General features: G+C 36.7%; 2 protein-coding genes across 4 annotated transcripts; one reads left to right on the forward strand and one right to left on the reverse strand.

Annotated features, from left to right (window-relative positions):
• Positions 1-7,449: 7,449 nt before the first annotated feature.
• LOC118734023 (UPF0518 protein GG24907) lies at positions 7,450-17,991 on the forward strand. Of its 3 annotated transcripts, none has more exons than XM_036463708.1 (7): positions 7,450-7,868; positions 8,571-9,531; positions 9,588-9,984; positions 10,917-12,003; positions 12,072-12,590; positions 14,708-14,746; positions 16,860-17,991. In XM_036463708.1, exons 2-7 carry the CDS (start codon positions 8,774-8,776, stop codon positions 17,336-17,338), a joined length of 3,279 nt encoding a protein of 1,092 aa, XP_036319601.1. In that variant the 5' UTR covers positions 7,450-7,868; positions 8,571-8,773; the 3' UTR covers positions 17,339-17,991. The 3 variants fall into 3 exon arrangements, with proteins under 3 accessions (XP_036319601.1, XP_036319602.1, XP_036319603.1); XM_036463709.1 differs by having other exon boundaries at positions 10,941-12,003; XM_036463710.1 differs by lacking the exon at positions 14,708-14,746.
• Positions 17,992-18,351: 360 nt separating this feature from the next.
• LOC118734024 (tether containing UBX domain for GLUT4) lies at positions 18,352-20,781 on the reverse strand. The gene is made up of 6 exons (XM_036463711.1): positions 20,517-20,781; positions 20,043-20,461; positions 19,448-19,814; positions 19,025-19,379; positions 18,657-18,867; positions 18,352-18,559 (listed from the first exon to the last, which is right to left on the reverse strand). Exons 1-6 carry the CDS (start codon positions 20,595-20,597, stop codon positions 18,421-18,423), a joined length of 1,572 nt encoding a protein of 523 aa, XP_036319604.1. The 5' UTR covers positions 20,598-20,781; the 3' UTR covers positions 18,352-18,420.
• Positions 20,782-20,813: the final 32 nt, after the last annotated feature.

The raw sequence follows: 20,813 nt of genomic DNA on the forward strand, positions 1-20,813 counted from the left end.
TGTATATCTTGGTAACCGCTGCACCAATTTCTTCCAAACTTGGCACAGTTGTTGGCCTTGATACAGCATACTAAATGGCCGAAAATTTTAAAAATCGGACAATAACCACACCTACATCCCATATAACGGTAATTTTCGGAAATACGAAAACTGCGATATTTTAGTAACTACTGAAGATAATTCACTCAAAATTGATATTTACAATAATTTTTAGACGAAAAATAAGAATATTATACATTTTTGGAAAATGGGCGTAGCCACGCCCACTTATGGTTACATGTGCATATCTTGGTAACCGCTGCACCAATTTCTTCCAAACTTGGCACAGTTGTTGGCCTTGATATAACATACGAAATGGCCGAAAAATCGGAGAATAACCACGCCCACATCCCATATAACGGTAATTTAGAGAAATACAAAATCTTCGATAAAGCAGTAAATATTAAAGCTAATTTATTCAAAATTGATGCTTGCAACAATTCTTTACCAAGAAATACGTTTATTGTAAAATTTTGGAAAATGGGCGTGGCACCGCCCTCTTATGATCACATATAAGTATATCGGTAACCGTTCTACCAATTTGTACCAAACTCGGTGTGGTTATTGTGCTTGCCACATATAAGCAAAACGTTGAAAATTATTGAAATCGGACTAAAATAACGGCCGCTTCTCATATAACGGTAAATTTCAGAAATGCTTGAAACTTCAATATTTCGAAATTGAAGTACGCTAATTTACTCAAAATTGATACACCCCGGCTTACCATCTAGCGGACGGTTTCGGAAAGGTGAAAAAACATATATTTAATACTTGCGCCGGGTATTTAATGTTCGGCTCCGCCCGAACTTAGACTTTCTTACTTGTTATTATTAATATAGACACTTTCACATACAAGCACCTCCGTATTTTACACAAGCACTGAATATTCTATGTTTCACACCATAATTTATATATTTTCTAAATTAAATTACATTTTTTAACCACTTGTGGAAATAACCACAGAAATTCACACACATTTGCCGCTTTTCTTCTGTTTTTTTTTTTGTGTTGTAGAGTTGATAATGGCCGGACACTTAGATCTTCATAGGCCAGTATAGTCAAAAACGAATTTGTATGTATATGGTTGTATTTCCGTGGTAGGTATAAACGTAGTATATATGAAGCTTGACGTTTTCTTCTGAGTGTCGAAATTATCATCAAACTTGTGCTTGAAACAAAAGCCCATATGTATATGTATCATTTAGGGCATGTGTACTCAAAGTGCACATATCGTAGATGTTTCCAAAGACAGGACTAAGATGGTAGACCGGTTATACCACGTTTAGTGGTATTGTTTTCCTCAGGTGCAGGTCGTTTCCTTTTTTGATGCTATAGCGAGTGCTTATGAGTTAAGCATTTTTGTGATATTGTTTTCCTCCGGTGCAAGTGGTATCAAATATAATGATGTAGCGGGCGCCTCAGCAGACAGTATCCGTAGAAATTGATTTCGTGTGGAATTGTGGTTCTTGCTTTTGCAAGGTGCAAGAGCGTGTACTATGCGAAAGTGGCTCAGTGTTTGCCAATTCCAGTTTGTGCAATGAGCCAAAACATATAACAAAAAACAAAAAAATGAACAAAAAACAAAAAAAGGAAGCAAATTCAGCGGTTGGCCTCCTCTGTGGTTAGCTAGAATGATAAAAACTTATCTGTGGATTATTTAATTAGCTTAACTATAAAGCTTAAGTTACATTTGTGAAAATAATCAGTCTTTTTTCTCTTTTTTGGTTATTATCTTATTTTTTTTTTTAACACTCTTACATCTATATTTCTATCTGTGCTTCGTTAATAAAATTGCACAACTCTTTTAGAGTTGCAGTGTCATGACTTCTGTAAAACTCGCCAAAGTCCTTATGATTTTTTACCGCATCATATCTACTTCTTATGGAGTTGTATCTCCTGCAAGCAAAGATCGCGTGGTTGTGGTCGTCTAATACTTGACATTCATCACAAATATCTGAGTTAATTACATTGATTCTATGTAGGTATACCTTGTCGAAGGTGTGTCCAGTTAAAAGTCTATTTATGTTTTTAATTTCTCTTGCTCCAAGTGACGAGCCATGGTACCATGGTCGTTCAGGTATCTCTGGAAAGAAGTGCGCGAATTTCTTGCCTTTTTCTTGGGATATACTTTTAAATTTTGTGTTCCGTTTTTCCCTTAGCAAGGAGTTTATTTGTTTGAGGGCCTCATTAGAGGTGAGATGAACCTCAACAGGAGCCCCAACATCTACCGCCCATTTCGCTAAGTTATCAGCTACCTCATTTATCTCTATTCCTACGTGTGATGGTACCCACACAATATCACAGATTAGATTACTTTTGTTAAGGGTGGAATGAATCCTGGCTACTATGTAGTTGTTTGACTCTTTTTTCCCAAGAAGTTGACACGATATTAAGCTATCAGTGAAGATTGCAACCTTCCTCAGCTTGTCCTCCACAGCTATATCAATAGCTTTTGCTATAGCCCAAAGCTCACTGAAGGAAGATGAGGTTTTGACATTAATGTTGAAAAGGAATTTATGTTTGTGTGTTGCGTTGTACACTCCACACCCCATGGCACTTTGTCCCCCCGATGCATCAGAGGCAAAAATTTTATAGCCACTTTTTTTGTATTTGTGTATAATTCTCCGGTATTCAGCCACCAACTGTTCTTTGGGTATATCAACTTTCCTTCCAGTTATGACTTTCTCTATAATTTTTAGATTTTTATTTTTTCGGTAGTGGGTTGAAACCCCTTAACTTGTCCAAAATCTGTTTGAATTCATGATACGTTGCGGAATAACTAGATTTTAGCTGTGAGTGATTTTTAATGTTGTTGTATAAAGTGATATTTATGGATTTTAATTTTAATAATTCGCGACAGGTTAATAGTTTTTCTCTCTCTTTTGGCTCCAACTCATTTGCCAGCACATAAATATTATGTGTCGGTGTGGAAGGGGTTAGCCCTAAACATCTCCTTAGTGTACTATTCTGAAATGCCATAATTTTGTTGTAGGTGCCTTTTGGCAGATTATGTGTGGTCGATTTAGCTACTTCAATCTTAGAACGAACAAGACTCTTGTAAAGGTTTACCGCTGTTTTTGGCCTAACCCCAGCTTTAACTGTTGATAACATTTTAAGTAATTTCACATTATTTGCTGCCTTGTCAATGAGTGTTTTATAGTGAGACGTTACATTCAGAGAGTCCGTTAAGGTCCTACCAATGAAATTCAAACGATTTACTTGTTCAATACTGTGATTATTAATTTTTATATCAATCCGTTTTTTACTACCCTTCGCAAAATATATTGACTTGGTCTTTTGTAGATTTATGGAGAGGTTTAAACTTTCACATTTGTCTACAAAGGACTTGAGTGTTGCTCCAAGTTTTGAGGTTGCAGATTGAAAATCTCTCATGGGTCATTATAAAGAAGTCGTCTGCAAATTGGAAAATGTCAGTGGATTCATCTTCTAGGTTGTGCAACGGACTAGTATATAAATTGAAAAGGAGTGGGGAGAAACAGCTGCCTTGCGGTAGACCATCATTTATGGTGACTGATTCACCTCCCATTTTCAGGATTCTTTTCTCCAGAAAGGAGACTATCCAGCTTATATATTTATTGTCCACCTTCGCCTCCATTAATCTTTTTGAGAGAGCTGAGGTTGGGACACAGTTACTTTACTTATATCCACTACTGTGGCCACCACTTTCAAACCTAGATCTTTATAGTAAGCTATATTGTGTAGGATTTCGTTTAGACACATCGACGCAGATCTGCCTTTTCGGTATGCGAAACATCTGTTTGAAAGGAAATTATTTTCAGCTAAGCATGGTTCAATTCTGGATTTAACCATTAAATTGACAATTTTGAGAAGTACAGATATCAAGGATATAGGTCTGTAATTTTTTTAGTCATTTGGGTCTTTGTCAGGTTTTGGAATGGGGATCACTTTAATGATTCGCCATTGATCCTCAATATGACCACGTTGGAAGGAGTCATTTAGTGCCTTGAGAAGATTTTGTTTGGCATGTAATGATAGTGCCCTAATCATTTCATAGGTAATTTTGTCATGCCCACCTGCAGATTTTTTCATTTTGTTTTTTAAGATGAGGTTGAGTTCGTCCAGATTAAAAAGGGGGATTGTGGTGTTTACTTCGCAATGGTTCCACGGGATGCAGATCTCAGTATTTTTGATGCTTACCTGATTTTTCAGGTGCTGAAGGAAAAGATTGTTATTGTCTTCTGACCACCGGGGGTTGGATCCGTTGCCTGATGTACCCCTTAAGTTCTTGATGAATCTCCATGCTTCCTTGCTGTTGGGTTGATTGTTTAGCCGCTCGACACTGTCAGAGAAATTTTGCCTTTTAGCCTTCCTAACCTCGCTTTTCCATATTTTTTTCAATTCAATCGCTCGGTCAAAGTTTTCGGGTGTTGGATACGTGTTGCATTTTTTGGTTGCTGCTGAGTATAATCTGTAATGTTTATTAAGATCGCTATGCCACCATGATTTTGGTGTTCTATTGTCAAGCGTGATGGTTGCTTTGTTTATTTCATCTGAGATAGCCCTAGTTGCCTTGTCCGACGAAGGTTCAAATTCAATTTTATTTAGGGAGGACATAAGTTTGTTTTTTGACATAAAGGTACAAACCTTTGTTTTAGTAAAATTGCAGTTTAAGGAGATTGGGTAGTGATGGCTACCGCCAAGGTGGCATGATATCACTTCCCAATTTACTGTTGACGGTATATTCGTAAAGGTTAGGTCTAAAACCGAACCATTATTGGTTCGTAGATTTGGTTTGAAAGTGGTGGCCCCACTATTGAGGCATCGAAGAGTCGATGTATCAACAAAGGAGCTTAACCATTTTCCCCTAGGTGTATCAACTGTGTCGCCCCATCTTGTAGCCCGCGCATTAAAATCGCCCATCACTATCACATTTTCATAGGCTTCTAGAGTGTTAAAAAGGTTGGTTATTACATGTCTGAAAGTGTTGATGTCCATAGACGGTTCAAAATACAGGGAGCAAATTATTATATTTTTGGTTAAGTTTCTTGTTTGTACTATACAGATGTCATGATAAGATGAAAAATTGAAAATTTTATATCTGATAGATTTCCGGAGCGCGATTGCGACCCCACCGTACCCACCAGGCCGTTTTTTCTCTACAATATTAAAATTTGATATTTTTTTAGCATTTCCTGTGTCGTCATGTGAGAAAACCTCACGATTTCAAAATCTTTAGTGTTTATAAAGTGGTCAATACAGTTCGCATTTTTTTTCAAAGACTGGATGTTATATTGAAGAATCTTCATGCTGACTATTTTCTACTTCCCCCCTTTCCGCTACATTTTTAAGTTCAAAATTCGAAAATTGTTGCTTTAATCTTTCACTGAAATGGACAAAGGCATTTACACCCGCAGGAAAGTTGATTTGTCTGAAAGCATCCCTCGCAAATTTGGACATTTCAGTGGTTATTTTTTCCAACTCTGACACTGCATGTAAGTTTGGTTGGCTAAAGGCCACACCATTCTTCTGCTGATTTTGCTGAGTCGCTTTTTGCCGTACCGGTCTTTCTTGTAGTATATTTCGCCTTTACGGCTTTTGACTATTTTTTTTAACCTGGGACGCATAAGTATTTGGCGTCATAATTATATTTACCTCGCATTGGTTATCTCTGAACGGGTTCAGTTCATTGTCTAGTCCCGGAAAATGGTCATCACTTAACAGTTCAAATCTGTTTCCAGTGGAAGCTTTATACTCAGTGAGTACCTCTCTTCTTATCTGTTTCTTCAGGGTCATAATTTTGATTATGTTGTTTTCCTTTTCCCAGGTTGGGCAGTTCACCCTGTCGAAAGCGTTATGCTTTGCATCCCCGCATAAAACACACATAGGTATACCACAGTTGGTAACACAACCACCTTTATTTCCGCATTTGAGACATCTCTTCTCCGACCTACATGTTTTCTGAGTGTGCCCTATTCTGCCGCATTTGTAGCACTGCCTTAACATCGGAAAAAATTGTGTTACGTCTAAGATCGTGTGGTCTAAGATTACCTCTTTTGGCAGCTGATCCCCAGCAAAACCAATTTTCACAGATAGAGTTGGAACTCTATTTTCACATTCTTTGTTCTCCCTTCTAGTGAATCTTTGAATGGAGGTAACTTCTACCACCGACTTTAAGCCACTTCTAATTTCTGCATCGGAGTATTCTACCGGAATATTTCTTATTACCCCATACGTTTCTAGAAAGGACCTCGGTATGAAGGTTCTGATATTTGCACTTTTTAGTTTTTCATTATTCAAGCACCTATTTGCATAAAAAACATTTTCAAATAAAACTTTGTATAACGTAACCCCGATTGCCCTAATAGTGTCAATACCTTCAATATTGCAGTCTTTTATTTTGGCCCATAAATACAAGCCATTTCGTATCCACTTCTTCTGAATTATTTCAGAACGCGAGGTATCAAAAAGTACCCATGGTTTACCATCATGGTTCTTCATTGCCTATCTTCTTATTTCCATGTTCCTCTCCTACTTTCGTATTTCCCCTATCTCTACCATTTGTATCAATTTCTAACTGTTCACTGTTCGATGTATGTGTAACCTTTGATGCAGAAGAACCGCCTTTTTCTGCCGTTACAATTTTCCCGTTATGGAGTGCCTTAGCTATGTATTCCTCATCTTCATCCATGGAAGCCCCGCTACTAAGCACCCACAAATTTTCACTTTTTGAGGTATTTTTTTCTTCCTTTTAAATGTTTTCCATTGTAGTGCTGCCTCTTTTGGCTCACTACAATTTTCACCTACACCTTCAATTGCATCAGCCAACGCCATGGCGCCGTCTAAAACTACCCCCAACCCACGTTTCACCATGCTTGCACGAGTTTATAAATTTGCACAAAATCAAAAGAAGTAAATAGGACACAGCTTACCTTCGGCCGTTCCCAAAAATTATGCACAATGTTGTGTCTTGGCACTGCACACTTTGTCTCTCAATTTGTGTATATATCAATTCTCAAAATATCACTGTAACTATAAACTTGACAAAAAATTCCACAATTCACAAGACCACAGAGAAAAAGACCATCCACCTTGTTCGCTGGCTCGACCGGAAGTGTTTTCTTCTCTTTTGTTGGCATTTTCCGCATTCGAGGCGAAAATCAAAAATCTGCCGCGCACATAGTCAAAAGGGAGACGAACTCCTCATCTCAACCTTTCAGATACGGTCAAAATCGTCGCGGCACATTTTCAAAGTAACGAGTTGTCTCTTCTTATACATTTACGTTCTTTGAGATCACGCAATCCGCCGTCGCTGTATTTGCAAAGTACGATTTACGTTCTTTGCAGGCAGGAAAAAATTAATCAATTTTGCTTAAATGTAAGTGAAACGGCAACGCTGCTGCTGTCAAAACTATTGTGATCGGTAATTTTAGTCATACACTTTCTTTTTCTTCTATTCGGATGGTTGATTAAAATTTTACTCGGGGTAAATGTCGTATTAAATAGTATTTTAATAAAATTAATCATAAATTTGTTAGTGCATATAAAAGAAATTGTTTATACTTTCGAAAATGCACTATTAATAATGCTTAGCTTAGTGATAAACCGAAACTAAAATTAGTTAAGGTCGTGTAAAAAAACATAGCACTGTGCGAAATAGAGGTGGTGTGCTGTGGTCTAGAAGAGGGGTTGGTGCGGGAGTTGTAACATTGGACTCCCCTGCTTCATGGAGCTATATGTACTTGTATATTTAAATTTTTAAAGCACAAATGTCTGTTATGACACTGTAAATAGGTATAAGAACCAGGTGCAATACCCACTTTAGGCATTGGCCAAAAATCAAAATAGAGGTAAATTACTAATTTGAAATCTAAATCTACACACCTTATTTTTACATGAAATGTTACATTAATGTGCGTACATACATACATATTTGTATACTGTAGTCCTAAGGGTCTGATTATGCATACTTCGCATAACTTCGCACAACCATTTGTACCAGTGCAATAACAATGTAACTTAAGAAAATGTGAAGCAAAATCTAAACTCAACAGATCGCTAAGTTCTTAAAAGTTCTGCTAATTTCTGGGTAGTGGAATACATACAAATTAGATACAAAGTACGAAATTACAGTTTGAAGTTTATGCGAAGTTGTGCGAAGTTGTGCGAAGTTATGCGAAGTATGCATAATCAGACCATAAGCAATAACCGCTTAAGTCGTAAAACCTGAATTCGAGAAAAAATGTTTTAGACATTTGGATAATAATGTTATCTTTATCGGGATATCAAAATATGTTCGTCTATAACTTTTTAAATAGCCTGGATGGTGAGATTAGATTTCACATACACATGAAATAGTAGTTGCAGAATACGACAGCATATATAACTCACTTCTTTCCCAAGTCGACTTAGGCGGTTATTGCTTATGACCACAGATATATGTATATACATGTGTATTTCATATGCATGATTGTTAAATTATACGCACCTTGAATAGTGTATTGGCACTTTAATATATACTGTAATATTGACTACTAAAATTTTTCTTTTAGCATAAAACCGATCAGAAAATGTTCTGCAAGTCGTTTACATAAATAGCTTAATAGATAGTCCAGATTTCATTGGCTTAGGTGGCTACTGTATGTATAATTGATAAGAATAAGAACTCAGACTCTAAGTTGATATCTTGAACCAAGCACGGTAAACAACGCTACTAAATTTCACTATCTGCGTCGAAGTAGTTTATACATACTAAATGAGTTGGCTACGCTCTAGCCCGCTGCGACAGAGCTTAACACGCAGCAGCGGAAACAGTTCACCATTCTTTTCAGCTGCTAATAGCAATAACGGCCCAGGAGGCTCAACCACATCAACAGCTTTACGACAAAGACCGATCGACGCAGCCACAGACTGTGATCCTCGAGCCTGTTATGATAGTTTTTGTAAACACTGGCAGCAAGCCTACGAAATTATTCAACGATCAAATGCACCACAGCGACCTTCTTCACACGATGATGTACTGGGCGTAGTATCACATCTTGATTTTATGGTGACACTGTTGCTAGTAGAATTACATCATTGCAACAAAGTATCAATCCCCTCAGCAGATGCCGCGCCACCACCTGCGCCATGTTTAGAATATATGCTCAGTGAAAACCTACTTGATAAGCTATACGAATGGGGCTGTACCACAGGCCGTTACGCCAATGCTGTGCGATTGGAACAATTAAAGTTGTATGAACTACTTGTTAGTCATTCGCGACATCAGTTACTCTGTCATGAACCCTTTCTGAGGCCGCTTTTGAAGATACTCGCTTCGAGCCAGGGTGAAATATTTCCTCCAGATTTGGAAAAACGTTTAGTTATATTATTGAATCAGCTATGCGTGGTTTTAATGCAAAACGTTCATCTTCTCGATCTGTTTTTCTTTTCGGCGGCACAGGAACAGCACAAACATACTTCCAGTGACAGCGGACAAGAGCTGCTGCGTACCAACAATGGTTCAAGCACTAAGTAATTGATTGTATCACGCTTTTTCTAGTACATATTTTTACTGTTTTTTTTCCTAGTTTCATTATATTTTCACTACTTATACCATACGTGCATCGAGAAGGTAGCATCGGCCACCAAGCCAGAGATGCACTACTACTCTGTATGGCTTTGTCGCAAAAAAATTCGAATGTTGGCACCTACATTGCACAGTATTCATCAATGTGCCCGCTACTGGTAACCGGCTTAGGCGGTTTGTATTCACGACTGCCCAACTCCATTGAAATAACATCGATTGACTGGCATCGCATAACACCCGACGACGTGACGGAAATACCGGAACTGACTTTGTTTATGAACGCCTTAGAATTCTGCAATGCTGTGGTACAAGTTGCCCATGAGATGATTAAAAACCAGCTTTTAGATTTTCTTTATCAGGGCTTTATTGTACCTGTACTGGGCCCGGCAATATTACAGGTAAGAATATCTGACCACCTCACATGGTCCGTACATTTGTGGAATTGTCTTCGATTTGTCTGTGGTGTTGGTTCATCAATAATTTAGTTATTTGTAATATAAGTATGTTATTTTATTTAACGTCAGATATACTCGCGTTTCGAGCTAAACAGATTTATTTTGCTAAACCGTAATTGTAAGCTCCCCAACCTTGGGCTATTTAAGAAGCTATAGTGCCTATAGGGTGCGATTTTCAAATTTTGGATGGGGATGATAATCGTTCACCAAGATGTATCAGTCTACTAGTCATGATAAGTGAGCAGTTACATAGGCTATGATCCAGGGTTTCCTCCACCAGCCCATAAAAACTGCAGTCCGTTTTTGCAGGAAGCCCCCTTACATGCAAATTGTACCTTAACTTTGTCCTTTGAGGTTATGTATACCATTTATTTTTTTTTTTTTCTTAAGCTACCTAGGTATGTGTAAATTGTTATTTAAAGAGGGGCAAATTATTTTGTAAGTTTTTTTTCGCTTTTAAACGATAAGCATGTAAATGAAGACTATTCACGGACAAAACATTGTGCTAGCATTTATTTTGCAGAAGATAACTTACCATGTAATAACTTCAACTAAAATCTTTCATTATTTTGTCCACGGCAACTTTTGTATGACTCACAGAGATAGATAAGTATATTTATAGCGTAGTAAATAATAATAAAATATTGTATCATCGTTGAAAATCAATAGTTACATATGGAAGCAGTTGAAAAAATTCAATTTTTTTTAAGGTAACACTATTTAGTTCACATTGGCCTTCATTCCTTGCTTTACGTTTTTATGTTGATTTTATATTTTGCTAACTCTTATGCGTCCCCTTTTATATGTTATTCATCCTTCTTTCTTTAATCAACACCGATCGAAAAATCGAAACAATTCTTTGATAATTTTTACAGACATTGAAAGGCAAACATTTCCAGACAAACGTTGAGTCACAAATATCAGCAATGTCCTATTTGGATTTAATATTGAGATCCATAACAGAGCCAGGTTTACTGCGCGCCTTTGTCAAATTTCTCCTGGATACGGAAAAGTTTGATGGAGAACGGATATTGGACATATTAATAGATCGTCTGGGTTCCACGGATGCAAATTTGTGTATGGTAACAATGGCATTGTTCGATACCATGCTTGCGTTGCACTGCGAAGACCTAATGCTGGAGCTTTTATTGAAGTATATACTGCCCGGCAAGCATGTGCCTATTTCGCATCGACATAAAATAAATAAAATCGACCCGTACACAAACACAGCCGAATTTTTTCTGGACCTTACACCAGACGCAATGAAACGCGCAAGAGAATTAACTAAGCACAAATCACTCGGTGACACAGTGGCAACACAACCACCGCACCCAGCGCTGCCTTCGCCAACCTCGACAATGAGTAAAACCATCGGCGCAAATTGGAACTACTACGGCGTGCACACGGGCAACAGTCTCTATGCCAACTTTCACGCGTACCTCTTTGAAGCGCATTGCCGCATCACACAATGTAAGAATGCCTGTTCCAAATGGAGGAACACATACAAATACCAAAAGTGGCCACCAAAGAATCTACGCGCACAGCAGACTCAGGCTATAGAGATGGTTAAACAATTTTTCACTGAATTTGGAGGAAATGCTTTGACGGAAAACGAAAGCGCGAGTTCGGCTATAAACGCCAGAGTTGCTGTGGAAAAAACACAGCCGGACAGTCTGCAGTCCATAGGAGAATCAAGCGGCTATGAGTCATTTAAGTGGCGACCCGTCGATGAAGATGGTGGTGAGTGTACAGACTCAACCGCTAATTCCACAATGCATATGTTAAGCTCAAGTGGCGCTGAAGGTGAGCTAGATAATAGTGGGAGCAGTAGCAATAGCAACAGTGTAGCTGCGAAACAATACAGAAAAGAAATTTGGCGCGTATCGAGCAACAACAACGATTTAGTCCTTACTGATTTAGACTTTTCGGAAGATCTCTTTGCGCAAGGGACAGTAAGTTTAGGTAAGTGTGCGGCGTACCCCTAAAATAATAATTAATTATGTTGCTACTATTTTCATTTTTCACCTCAGGTCCCTTCCTAAACGCAATATGGGGTAAATTGCAAACGTTCACCAGCAACACGTTATATGTAAACTTACATCTTACTGGTTTGATTACGCGGCTCGCCTGCTATCCACTACCATTGGTTCATTCGCTTCTATTGCGGCCGGACATTGTTATCACTTCGGACACACCATCGTTCCAGCAAATATTACGCATACTTAAGCAACAAATTGATGCGGAATTGCCGATGTGTGAGGATTCGCTTGAAATTGTCGATGTGGCTCGCTCTTATCTCATCGACCGCGAATTTCGTTTGATAAACGCGCGTAAGGCGACGGACAATTCACCAGTGCATATTGCTAAAAATACGCTGCCTCCACAGCAGCAGCAGCGTTTCGGTCCGCAAACGACATTCGCAGGCATATCGTCAGCATCACCAGTACAAGTTACACCCTCATCGTCGTATGACCCCTTCAAGCGGAACGATAATAAGCGTAAAAGTATCAGCAAATCCATAACTAGTATGTTTAGTCGTAAATCCAGCGGTAAGTTGTGAACGCCCCCACATGAGCAGAAGTTACATATTTCCACACACATATAAGCAACACACATGAAAAATTTGTGCGCGTCTCAATTGAACTAATCATTATCAGTGCAATTATTTGTGATTGGTGGGAATTTGAAAGTTTTTATTTAAATAATTTTTCCTGATTACATTGGGTTGTGAGGAATCGTACGTTTTTTCTATGTTTTTAATTTTTTTCTAAGTAATTATCATTTTTTAATCTGTTTATTTCACATATAAAAATTTAAGATAAAATGCGAATGTTTCACTACGGCTTGGTACTTCATTTGAAAATTACATAATTGTAATTTGTATGCATTATTTATTCATTTTTCACATCCGACCACTCCAATTGGGCCTTTAGCAAAAACTCAGTAAAAGCGTTAATTAGAAGTGAGCATTTGATTTATAAACTCGTGGATGTACTTAAGTTGATTACCAGCTACAAACCACTTTTCATAAACGAAAACGAACATTTTCTTCTTATATTTTAATTATCCTTTAATGCTCATTGTTGAATATAAATTTACTTGTGTCTTTATTTTTATTTACGCTTTTAATGCGTGTTTGGCAAGGCCCTCTTAACATGTATGTATGCGGGAAAATCTTTTGAGATGGAGATTTAAAAAAAAAAATTATAAATCCAACATAGGGCATTTTTTTCCTATAAATTATCACTTGTCAACCTAATTGAAGTACATTGTAACCTGTGTAACTAATATTTTTTAATCGCTACTCTACTTAAACCATATCTTTAAACTCGTTTCTTACTAGTCCGGTCATTTTGAAGGTTGCAGTAACCCGCATAAAGCTGAAATTTGGTACGAATGTTACGAACATCATTATAAATGGAATTTGAAAAGTCCTGATCGATCCCAGATCTGTAAAAACATTATTCAAGGTCAAAGGTCACATAAATTGATTGTGCCCATTTTTAAGCTTAACGGTAAGGTTTATTATTAAAAATAGGTTAGACAAAAGTGTAGATCATACAATTATCTGCAAAAACCGTTATGACACTTTTGTTCCTAAGAATCACCATTTCTGGGATACAACGACTGGATCGACATACATACATACATTTTGTAATAATTCATTTCATTTATAAAATACTTTAAATATAAGTTAATTTTTGTAAAAGGTGGTAGTATAAAATTTCAGTTGTTGTTGTTGTTGTAGCAGCATACAAGTTCCACAAAGAGTTTTTGGGTAGTGTTGCTGGAGTGACAGTCCTTGGCCAAATATAAATCTGGGTCATTCCGGTTACGTAGACCCGACTGTCGTGGGAACGTGGGCTAATTGAGATAAAAGCTATCCTGATGATCAGTTGATTATTTAAAGCGTGAAAGCGTAACAAACAAACCATTCGCGTTTATATTAGTAAAGATTAACCAGTACTGACCAATAAAATAATTTTTAGAGGTGAGCATTTTTTACACAGACCCAAATACGCGTTTTATAAAATACGCTAAATTCAGTTACAGTTGTGAGCAGCCTTTTTCTCATAATTTTATTCCTCGGAGCCTACAAATACATTAACGTCTGAAAACACCAAGCTTGAGATCGGGTTTTTCCAGAAGTTATACATTAGGGGAATTCGCTCTTATGTGTATTCGTTGTATGTTGTGTAATCGTAGCTGCATGAGCGTGTGATTTGTTGTTGCTAGCGCTACATCAAATACACATGCAACAACTACCACACGCTCTTCCAGTTACACTTACGCAGGATACAGCGAATACACAGAAGCGCGAATACCACTATTAATAAAAAGTAGATTTTGTGCGAGTTGCACTAGAAATTTCCTGATTTTCTCGAGTTTAGCAAATAATTTAGGCATTTAAAACGTTAGTTTTGTTATGAATAATTATTTACTGATATTTACACATATGTATAAGTAGTATTAACGAAGGCATAGAAACCGCACTTGGCAGTGCAGCTGCTTTGTGGCGGCAAAAATATACCAATAGGCAAAATGTCCCCGTCTCAAAAGATTTCCCCATGTATGTGTGGCATTTTATTCTATTGAACATACAAAACTATTTAATGGTATATTAGATACTTACTTTTATTATTTCTTGTATTTTCTGAATTCCTAGCTTCATCTGGCTTATCACAAATTTACGCATTCTTCACCGGTAAATATTTCACAAAAAAGATAGTGATTTATCTATATATGTATATGCATTCTACGTAATCGTTAGCAATATTGCTATTTTCCTTTTTTGTTTTTGTGTATACATGTGTATGTAATAGAATTTGTATAGATTAGTTTAAGTACACAAGTATGTGTGTGTGTATGAGTTAGTAGAAAATTGCTTTTGTATCCTTTTGTTTTGCAAATCTATCACCTTCATATGTACATAAGTACAAAGAATTATCTCCTACACTTTTATATGACAAAATTTAAATGGTAATTCGAACCTAAAAATGTCCTCTTAAACTTATGAATTGATCATGATTTACGAGGCCTAAACTTAACACTTCATTAGGGATTTGTAGAATAGAAAAACAAAAGGTTTTTTAAAATTTGTATCGCCGACAGCCGAGCTCGTCTGCTTGGATTTCAAACTTAGGTGTAGCCGAGAAAATCAATTTTTGGATTGCTCGTCGTTCTCAGAAGTTTGTCTTAGGCTAATTATGCCATATTTTGCTCTTGGATTAACACCCCCAAATTTAATAAAGAAAGAAAACAACTAAAAATTTTGGTAAAAAATTACCAAAACGACATCTAAAATTTGGGGTTTAGATGATAACTTATAGTCATATTCCTCCTTCAGAGTCATGCCAGAGTCATATCGGTGTAACTAACACATATTTATTTTCACTATACCTATACCCTATACCTATAAATATGTTTTGATTTCAAAATAAAAAATAGGGGTATATTTTTCGATATAGAACTACTCTAGGGGGTGACCATTAAAATTCTGACTTTACTTATTTTGGACCTCCCTAATGTGCATGGTAGTAGTAATAGTAGTATATTTATTTTATTATATTCAGCCCTATTGCCAATTCCATGTGAATAAATCGTTCCCATAATTTAACATGCAAAACAAAACCCAATTGGGAAAAATTGTTTTTGTTTCGCTTTAAATTTTGGGGAATATTTGTTCATGTGAAATTCGCGATAGGGCCGATTATATGCAAAGTTTAGAAAATCGGTTTTATATTTAAAAGTGGGGCGTATAATGGAATCCCGATATACAAAATACCGAAATACAGGATCCCGAAGGACATAATCCAGACGCGGCCTTATCCCGATCAGACATATTCCAGACACGACCAAATCCCGACCAGACGTAATCCAGACACGACCAAATCCCGACAAGGCACAATCCAGACAAGAAATCCCGACAAAATATAAAAATAATTAAAAAAAAAATCGTGCGACCAAAGTGGCAACGCCGTTCACAATTTAGGAAACTTTAAAAAATTTTATTATCCATCAAAAGTTGTTTATTGAAACTACCTTCTTTTTTGTATCATGATTTAAAGTAAGAACCGATGTTTCTGGTGACCCTTTCCAGCGGGAAAAACAGGTTTTTTCTTTTCATGATCTAATTTGTTATAAGCTAAACTTATTTGTATTCTCCTTATCTGCATGGCGTATACCTAACTCCATTTTTAAATGCACTAGAGTTGTTGTTGTTGTTGGTTGTTGTAGCGGCTACAACTAGAGTTCAACTTATGTGCTTAAAAAAGGGGCGGAAAAGCAATTAACTTATTAAAATTATTAGTAAATTTCTTCTACCTTCTTTTTTGTATTATGATTTAAAGTAAGAACCGATGTTTTCGGTGATCCAACGGGAAAAACGGTTTTTTTCTTTTCATGATCTAATTTGTTATAAGCTAAACTTATTTGTATTCTCCTTATCTGCATGGCTTATACTTAACTCAATTTTTAAATGCACTAGAGTTCAACTTATGTGCTTAAAAAAGGGGCGGAAAAGCAATTAACTTATTAAAATTGTTACTAAATTTCCTCTCGCTTATTAAATAATTATTTATATGATTTTGTGATAAAGCATGAGAGTATTTATAACTGTATAATATTGCTTTTATACTTACTAAGTGCTATTATCACGTTATTCAGAAAGTTCTTACCTCACACTGTAGCTTATAGACCACGTACAATAACGCATACCTAGTTTTCCCCTCCTAACATAAGTATGTATGTGTGCGCGTATAGTTTACATAATTCATGTAAACTTTTCAACTTCACTTACGATTCACAACTTTTTCTAGGCGGCTCCTTAGCTTCAACATTCTCCGCCAGTGGCAATGGATCAACATCACAGCAGCAAACCTCCACAATTGCGCATAGCACTCGTGAAACAAGCTTGACGACAATGCCCGGCTCTATGGCTATTTCCGAATCAACAGCTGCAGACACCACATCGCACATTATCCAAATATCGGGCAGCACAACATCGCCGAGCGGTATTGCAACGCACAACACACATACACATACGTACACACAACAAAGCAATACTATTGGAATGAATTCAATACTTGTGTCAAGCAGTGGCGCCGCGATTGGTGGTTCTGGCTCGGAACCGGTCTCATTGGATTCGCTTTCATCTATGGGCGCTATAGCTAACACAAGCGGCACAGAACGCACAAGAGATCTGGCACTATGTGCTGTTTTACTTGATGAATGGCTTAAGGAATTGGCAGCGATTGCACAAGAGCATAGCGTGGTTTTGCTGAACGAAAACATTTGATGGTGGCGTAAACGCCATCGCAGACGAAAGTTATGCTGTTGATTGGTAGCGGGAAGAGGGGAAGTACCGTGCAAGGAAATACACACGTACATGTACATATGCATGCAAATATGATATTTACTAAGGATTATCTATAGATATTCATATAAGAAAAACTTTATCCTTAAGGAAAACAAAAGGTTGAACAGAACAATGCCAATTAGTAAAATATAACTGTACTAATTTTGTCGAAAAGCAATTTCCAGTTACATTGTACCTATAATACATACAATTATTTGTCTTTCCCTATTTTAATTGTAAATTTTAGCGACACAGGAAATCTGTACACAAAGTTAATGATGTTTTCAAGAATGGTTTTTGAGATTCCCCGCTTGCAACAATGCAAAGTATTTTAATATTATTGTATTATATTTTTTTGTTGAACAATTTTTATATTTGTTATAATTTTAAGTTAATAATGATGCGAATGTATCGTACGACATATTAGTATCGGGAAGATCAAAAGATTTTTATTCACTATTTATAGTTTTGTATTTTGATACACATATGTATGTATAATCAAATTAAAATTAGACCGAAAATTTAAGACAAAAGCGAACAAAGCAGAAAGTGCCTCATGAATCCCTGTGTACTTTTGACTACTCATACAAACATAAAATACATTTAAATATGCTTATACCTAAGCTATGCTGCGGGCGAGGTGTCCAAAATAAAGATAATGTGGTATTTTTCGAAACATTTGCTTATACAAAAACAAAACAAAAAATAGTAATATTTACATATATACATCTATTATTAATACATATACTTGTGTGTAGTAGAAACGCACTTTATTGTAAATCAAACAAAAAACTATACTTACAATCCCATAGTTAAGCCGATTTACGCAATCAAGTATCATTATTTTATATATTGTACATATATTATTGTAAGTAATTCTTGATTATTTGGAAAATGCATGTAAAAAATGAACAAACCGATTACATCGATTTACTAATAAAATACAAAATAAGTAAATGGGTAGTATGATCCCTGATCCGAATTACCAAATTTCACTTGTTTATTTATTGTTTTTACTTTTCTCAAATCATATTGTTAAAATTCCGTTGTTTCGGTATGGCGCCCAACGATGTGTCTGGTGTCCTGTATTCATTTTGCGAACGCAGTGGGAAATCGCTATCTAAATTTGCACTTCGATTAGAGACTCGAGGATTAGTGAATCTAAAAAACGTAGAAAAAAAAATATAAGTTTAGTTTAAACTTGACACAGATGCAATTCCTGAATACTTTACAAATCCTTCCAATCGTTGCCACTCACCGCATTTTATTTGCTGCATAAAAGGCACCTTCAACAGTTGTGAGCTTTTCCTTCAGCTCCAACTTCAAATATGCTGACTCAACCAACTTATCAGCGACATTTGCATTTTCTTCTTTGTCCTCAAATACAAAATGTACAACGGCAGTTGGCACAAAATTCAATTCCAAGAGCGTTTCATCCGAAGGCAATATATATTTTGGAGGTATGGTAACTAAAAAGTTATTTGATTTATAAAAAAGCATTGAAATAACATTAAAATTTAGAACAAAGTAGAGAAAAAAAAAGAGGAAAGGAAATAATTGAAAAGTTAATAGATAATACAGACCTGAGTTTTTAGGACTGATAAAAGGTCGCTATTCATCACTTACACAAATGGAATTTCGCTTCGGGGTCCTGCAAAAATTGACGCACAAAATCCATAACATCGGAGATTTTATCGATTGGCTTGAAGATACCCTGCAAAACGAGTCGGTCAGGGAATTGAATTCGTATTACGCAATTCTTGTATTGTGAAATTTTGTTTAACATGGTTTTTTGATCTTCCAATTGACGCAATCGCTCCGTGAGTAGGGGGGCATCTTCATCACCCCTTGACGCTTTTTTCAAATCGCGCAATACCAATCTAAGGTCCTCGACGGTTAAATCGAAAAACGAATCGGGTAATTCTTCTGCTTGAGTTTGTGTATCATCCAAGGAAAACAGCACAGCGTTTCGTTCACCAATCTAGTTAAGTGAAAGTTTTGAATCAATAACTACGAAGCTATAATCGTATTTTAAATGACGGCACTTACAATATTGACTTCCGGTTCTATTTCCATTTCAGGTTGTTCCTCGTCTAATAAATTACCCGCATTACTTGCAGTATCTTGTGCATGCCTCGAATTTTGTATAGAATAACCAGTACCCGAACCCCAATCATATTTGGGCTTTTCTGGCTCGATCTCCTTATTGATCTCTGCCGGACCTACATTACGCGTAGCAGAATTTTCAGCATTTTCCGCAACTTCTGACTTCTTTAGCGATTGCACCAAATCTTTCGTTATAGCGAATCCACCACCACCGCCCATATGGGTTGAATCTTGTTGAGATGGCACTGACCTTTCGTGTTCCTCTTTTGGCTTTTCCCTTACTTTCGATGGTACGTAAACATTGGCTTGACTAAAATTTATCAATTAACAATATTGAGTAATTTCTTTTAAATATTGGGGGAAACTTTCCTATACATATGTGCAATGGTTAAAGGCGTGGTGAGCGAAGGGGGAGTGGGGTGTGGCAACGTGTGCATGTGATAAATAATAATTTCGGCCAACCCATTACGACATAATAAGTGAAACAAAAGCGCACATAAATATAAGAATGCAAACCCAAATATTGTTTAAGACGTACGACTTCAGCTCTTCTGCAGTCTTGTCCATGACCCGAAACATGGCACGGCCCTCGAATATGCCTAATGATTTGAGAGTTGTCTCCGCCATGCGATTTTTGCCAATAATTTCTTGACGCATGTAAATCGCCACAGGACTGGAATAACTTTTTATTGCCTCAGCCCCAAGCTCTTCGACAACTTCCCAGAGATTGTTGCTGGGCTTGAACTGACCTTGAACACGCGATCCATCCTCCAATTGAACACAGATATTCACATTTGACTCGGTGCGTCTGCGTTCGGTCTGCGACATTTCCAATAAGCAGTTGTTGGGAAGCCCACTAAAACGAAATATTTGAGTAAGGCCCACTTCTTTGTTGTGGTGCTTTAGACAGTATTCGCTGCTATCTAAATCATGTTTTTGACAAACCTCCTCCAAAATCTAAAAACATTGGATATTGAATCAACGTTTATGGTATATAAAACAGAAACATTACTTGTAGTAAAGTCGTGTTGGGTGTAACTTTAACATTTTGTCTCCGATTAGTCGGTGTAAGAACGGTAACTTTTCCTTCCATATTTTCTAATGCAATATATGTATGTATGTGTATATATTTTTAATTTGCGACCACGTCAAATTTCTTCTGCCGGCTTTATATGAATTGCAACAAATCAAAATGTAAAAAACAATAGTCAAACGGAATGCACACACTCGTATGTATATGAAAATTCACGAAGCAAATTGTTATTGTTTGGTAAGAATAAGTACATAAAAGGGAAATTAATAAATATTG

The sequence above is a fragment of the Rhagoletis pomonella genome, unplaced genomic scaffold (genome assembly GCF_013731165.1).
Source record: "Rhagoletis pomonella isolate Grant_MI unplaced genomic scaffold, Rhpom_1.0 Rhpom_scaffold_00002, whole genome shotgun sequence".
Taxonomy (NCBI): Eukaryota; Metazoa; Arthropoda; class Insecta; order Diptera; family Tephritidae; genus Rhagoletis; species Rhagoletis pomonella.

What these genes read in the sequence shown, in the direction of transcription:
- LOC118734023 (XM_036463708.1), top strand. Translation starts at nt 8,774, where the DNA reads ATGAGTTGGCTACGCTCTAGCCCGCTGCGACAGAGCTTAACACGCAGC. An exon ending in GTTTAGTCGTAAATCCAGCG is followed by an intron (nt 12,591 to 14,707) that starts GTAAGTTGTGAA and finishes CTGAATTCCTAG; the next exon opens with CTTCATCTGGCTTATCACAA. An exon ending in AATTTACGCATTCTTCACCG is followed by an intron (nt 14,747 to 16,859) that starts GTAAATATTTCA and finishes AACTTTTTCTAG; the next exon opens with GCGGCTCCTTAGCTTCAACA.
- LOC118734024 (XM_036463711.1), bottom strand. Translation starts at nt 20,597, where the DNA reads ATGGAAGGAAAAGTTACCGTTCTTACACCGACTAATCGGAGACAAAAT. An exon ending in TAGAACCGGAAGTCAATATT is followed by an intron (nt 19,380 to 19,447) that starts GTAAGTGCCGTC and finishes TCACTTAACTAG; the next exon opens with ATTGGTGAACGAAACGCTGT. An exon ending in TATGCAGCAAATAAAATGCG is followed by an intron (nt 18,560 to 18,656) that starts GTGAGTGGCAAC and finishes TACGTTTTTTAG; the next exon opens with ATTCACTAATCCTCGAGTCT.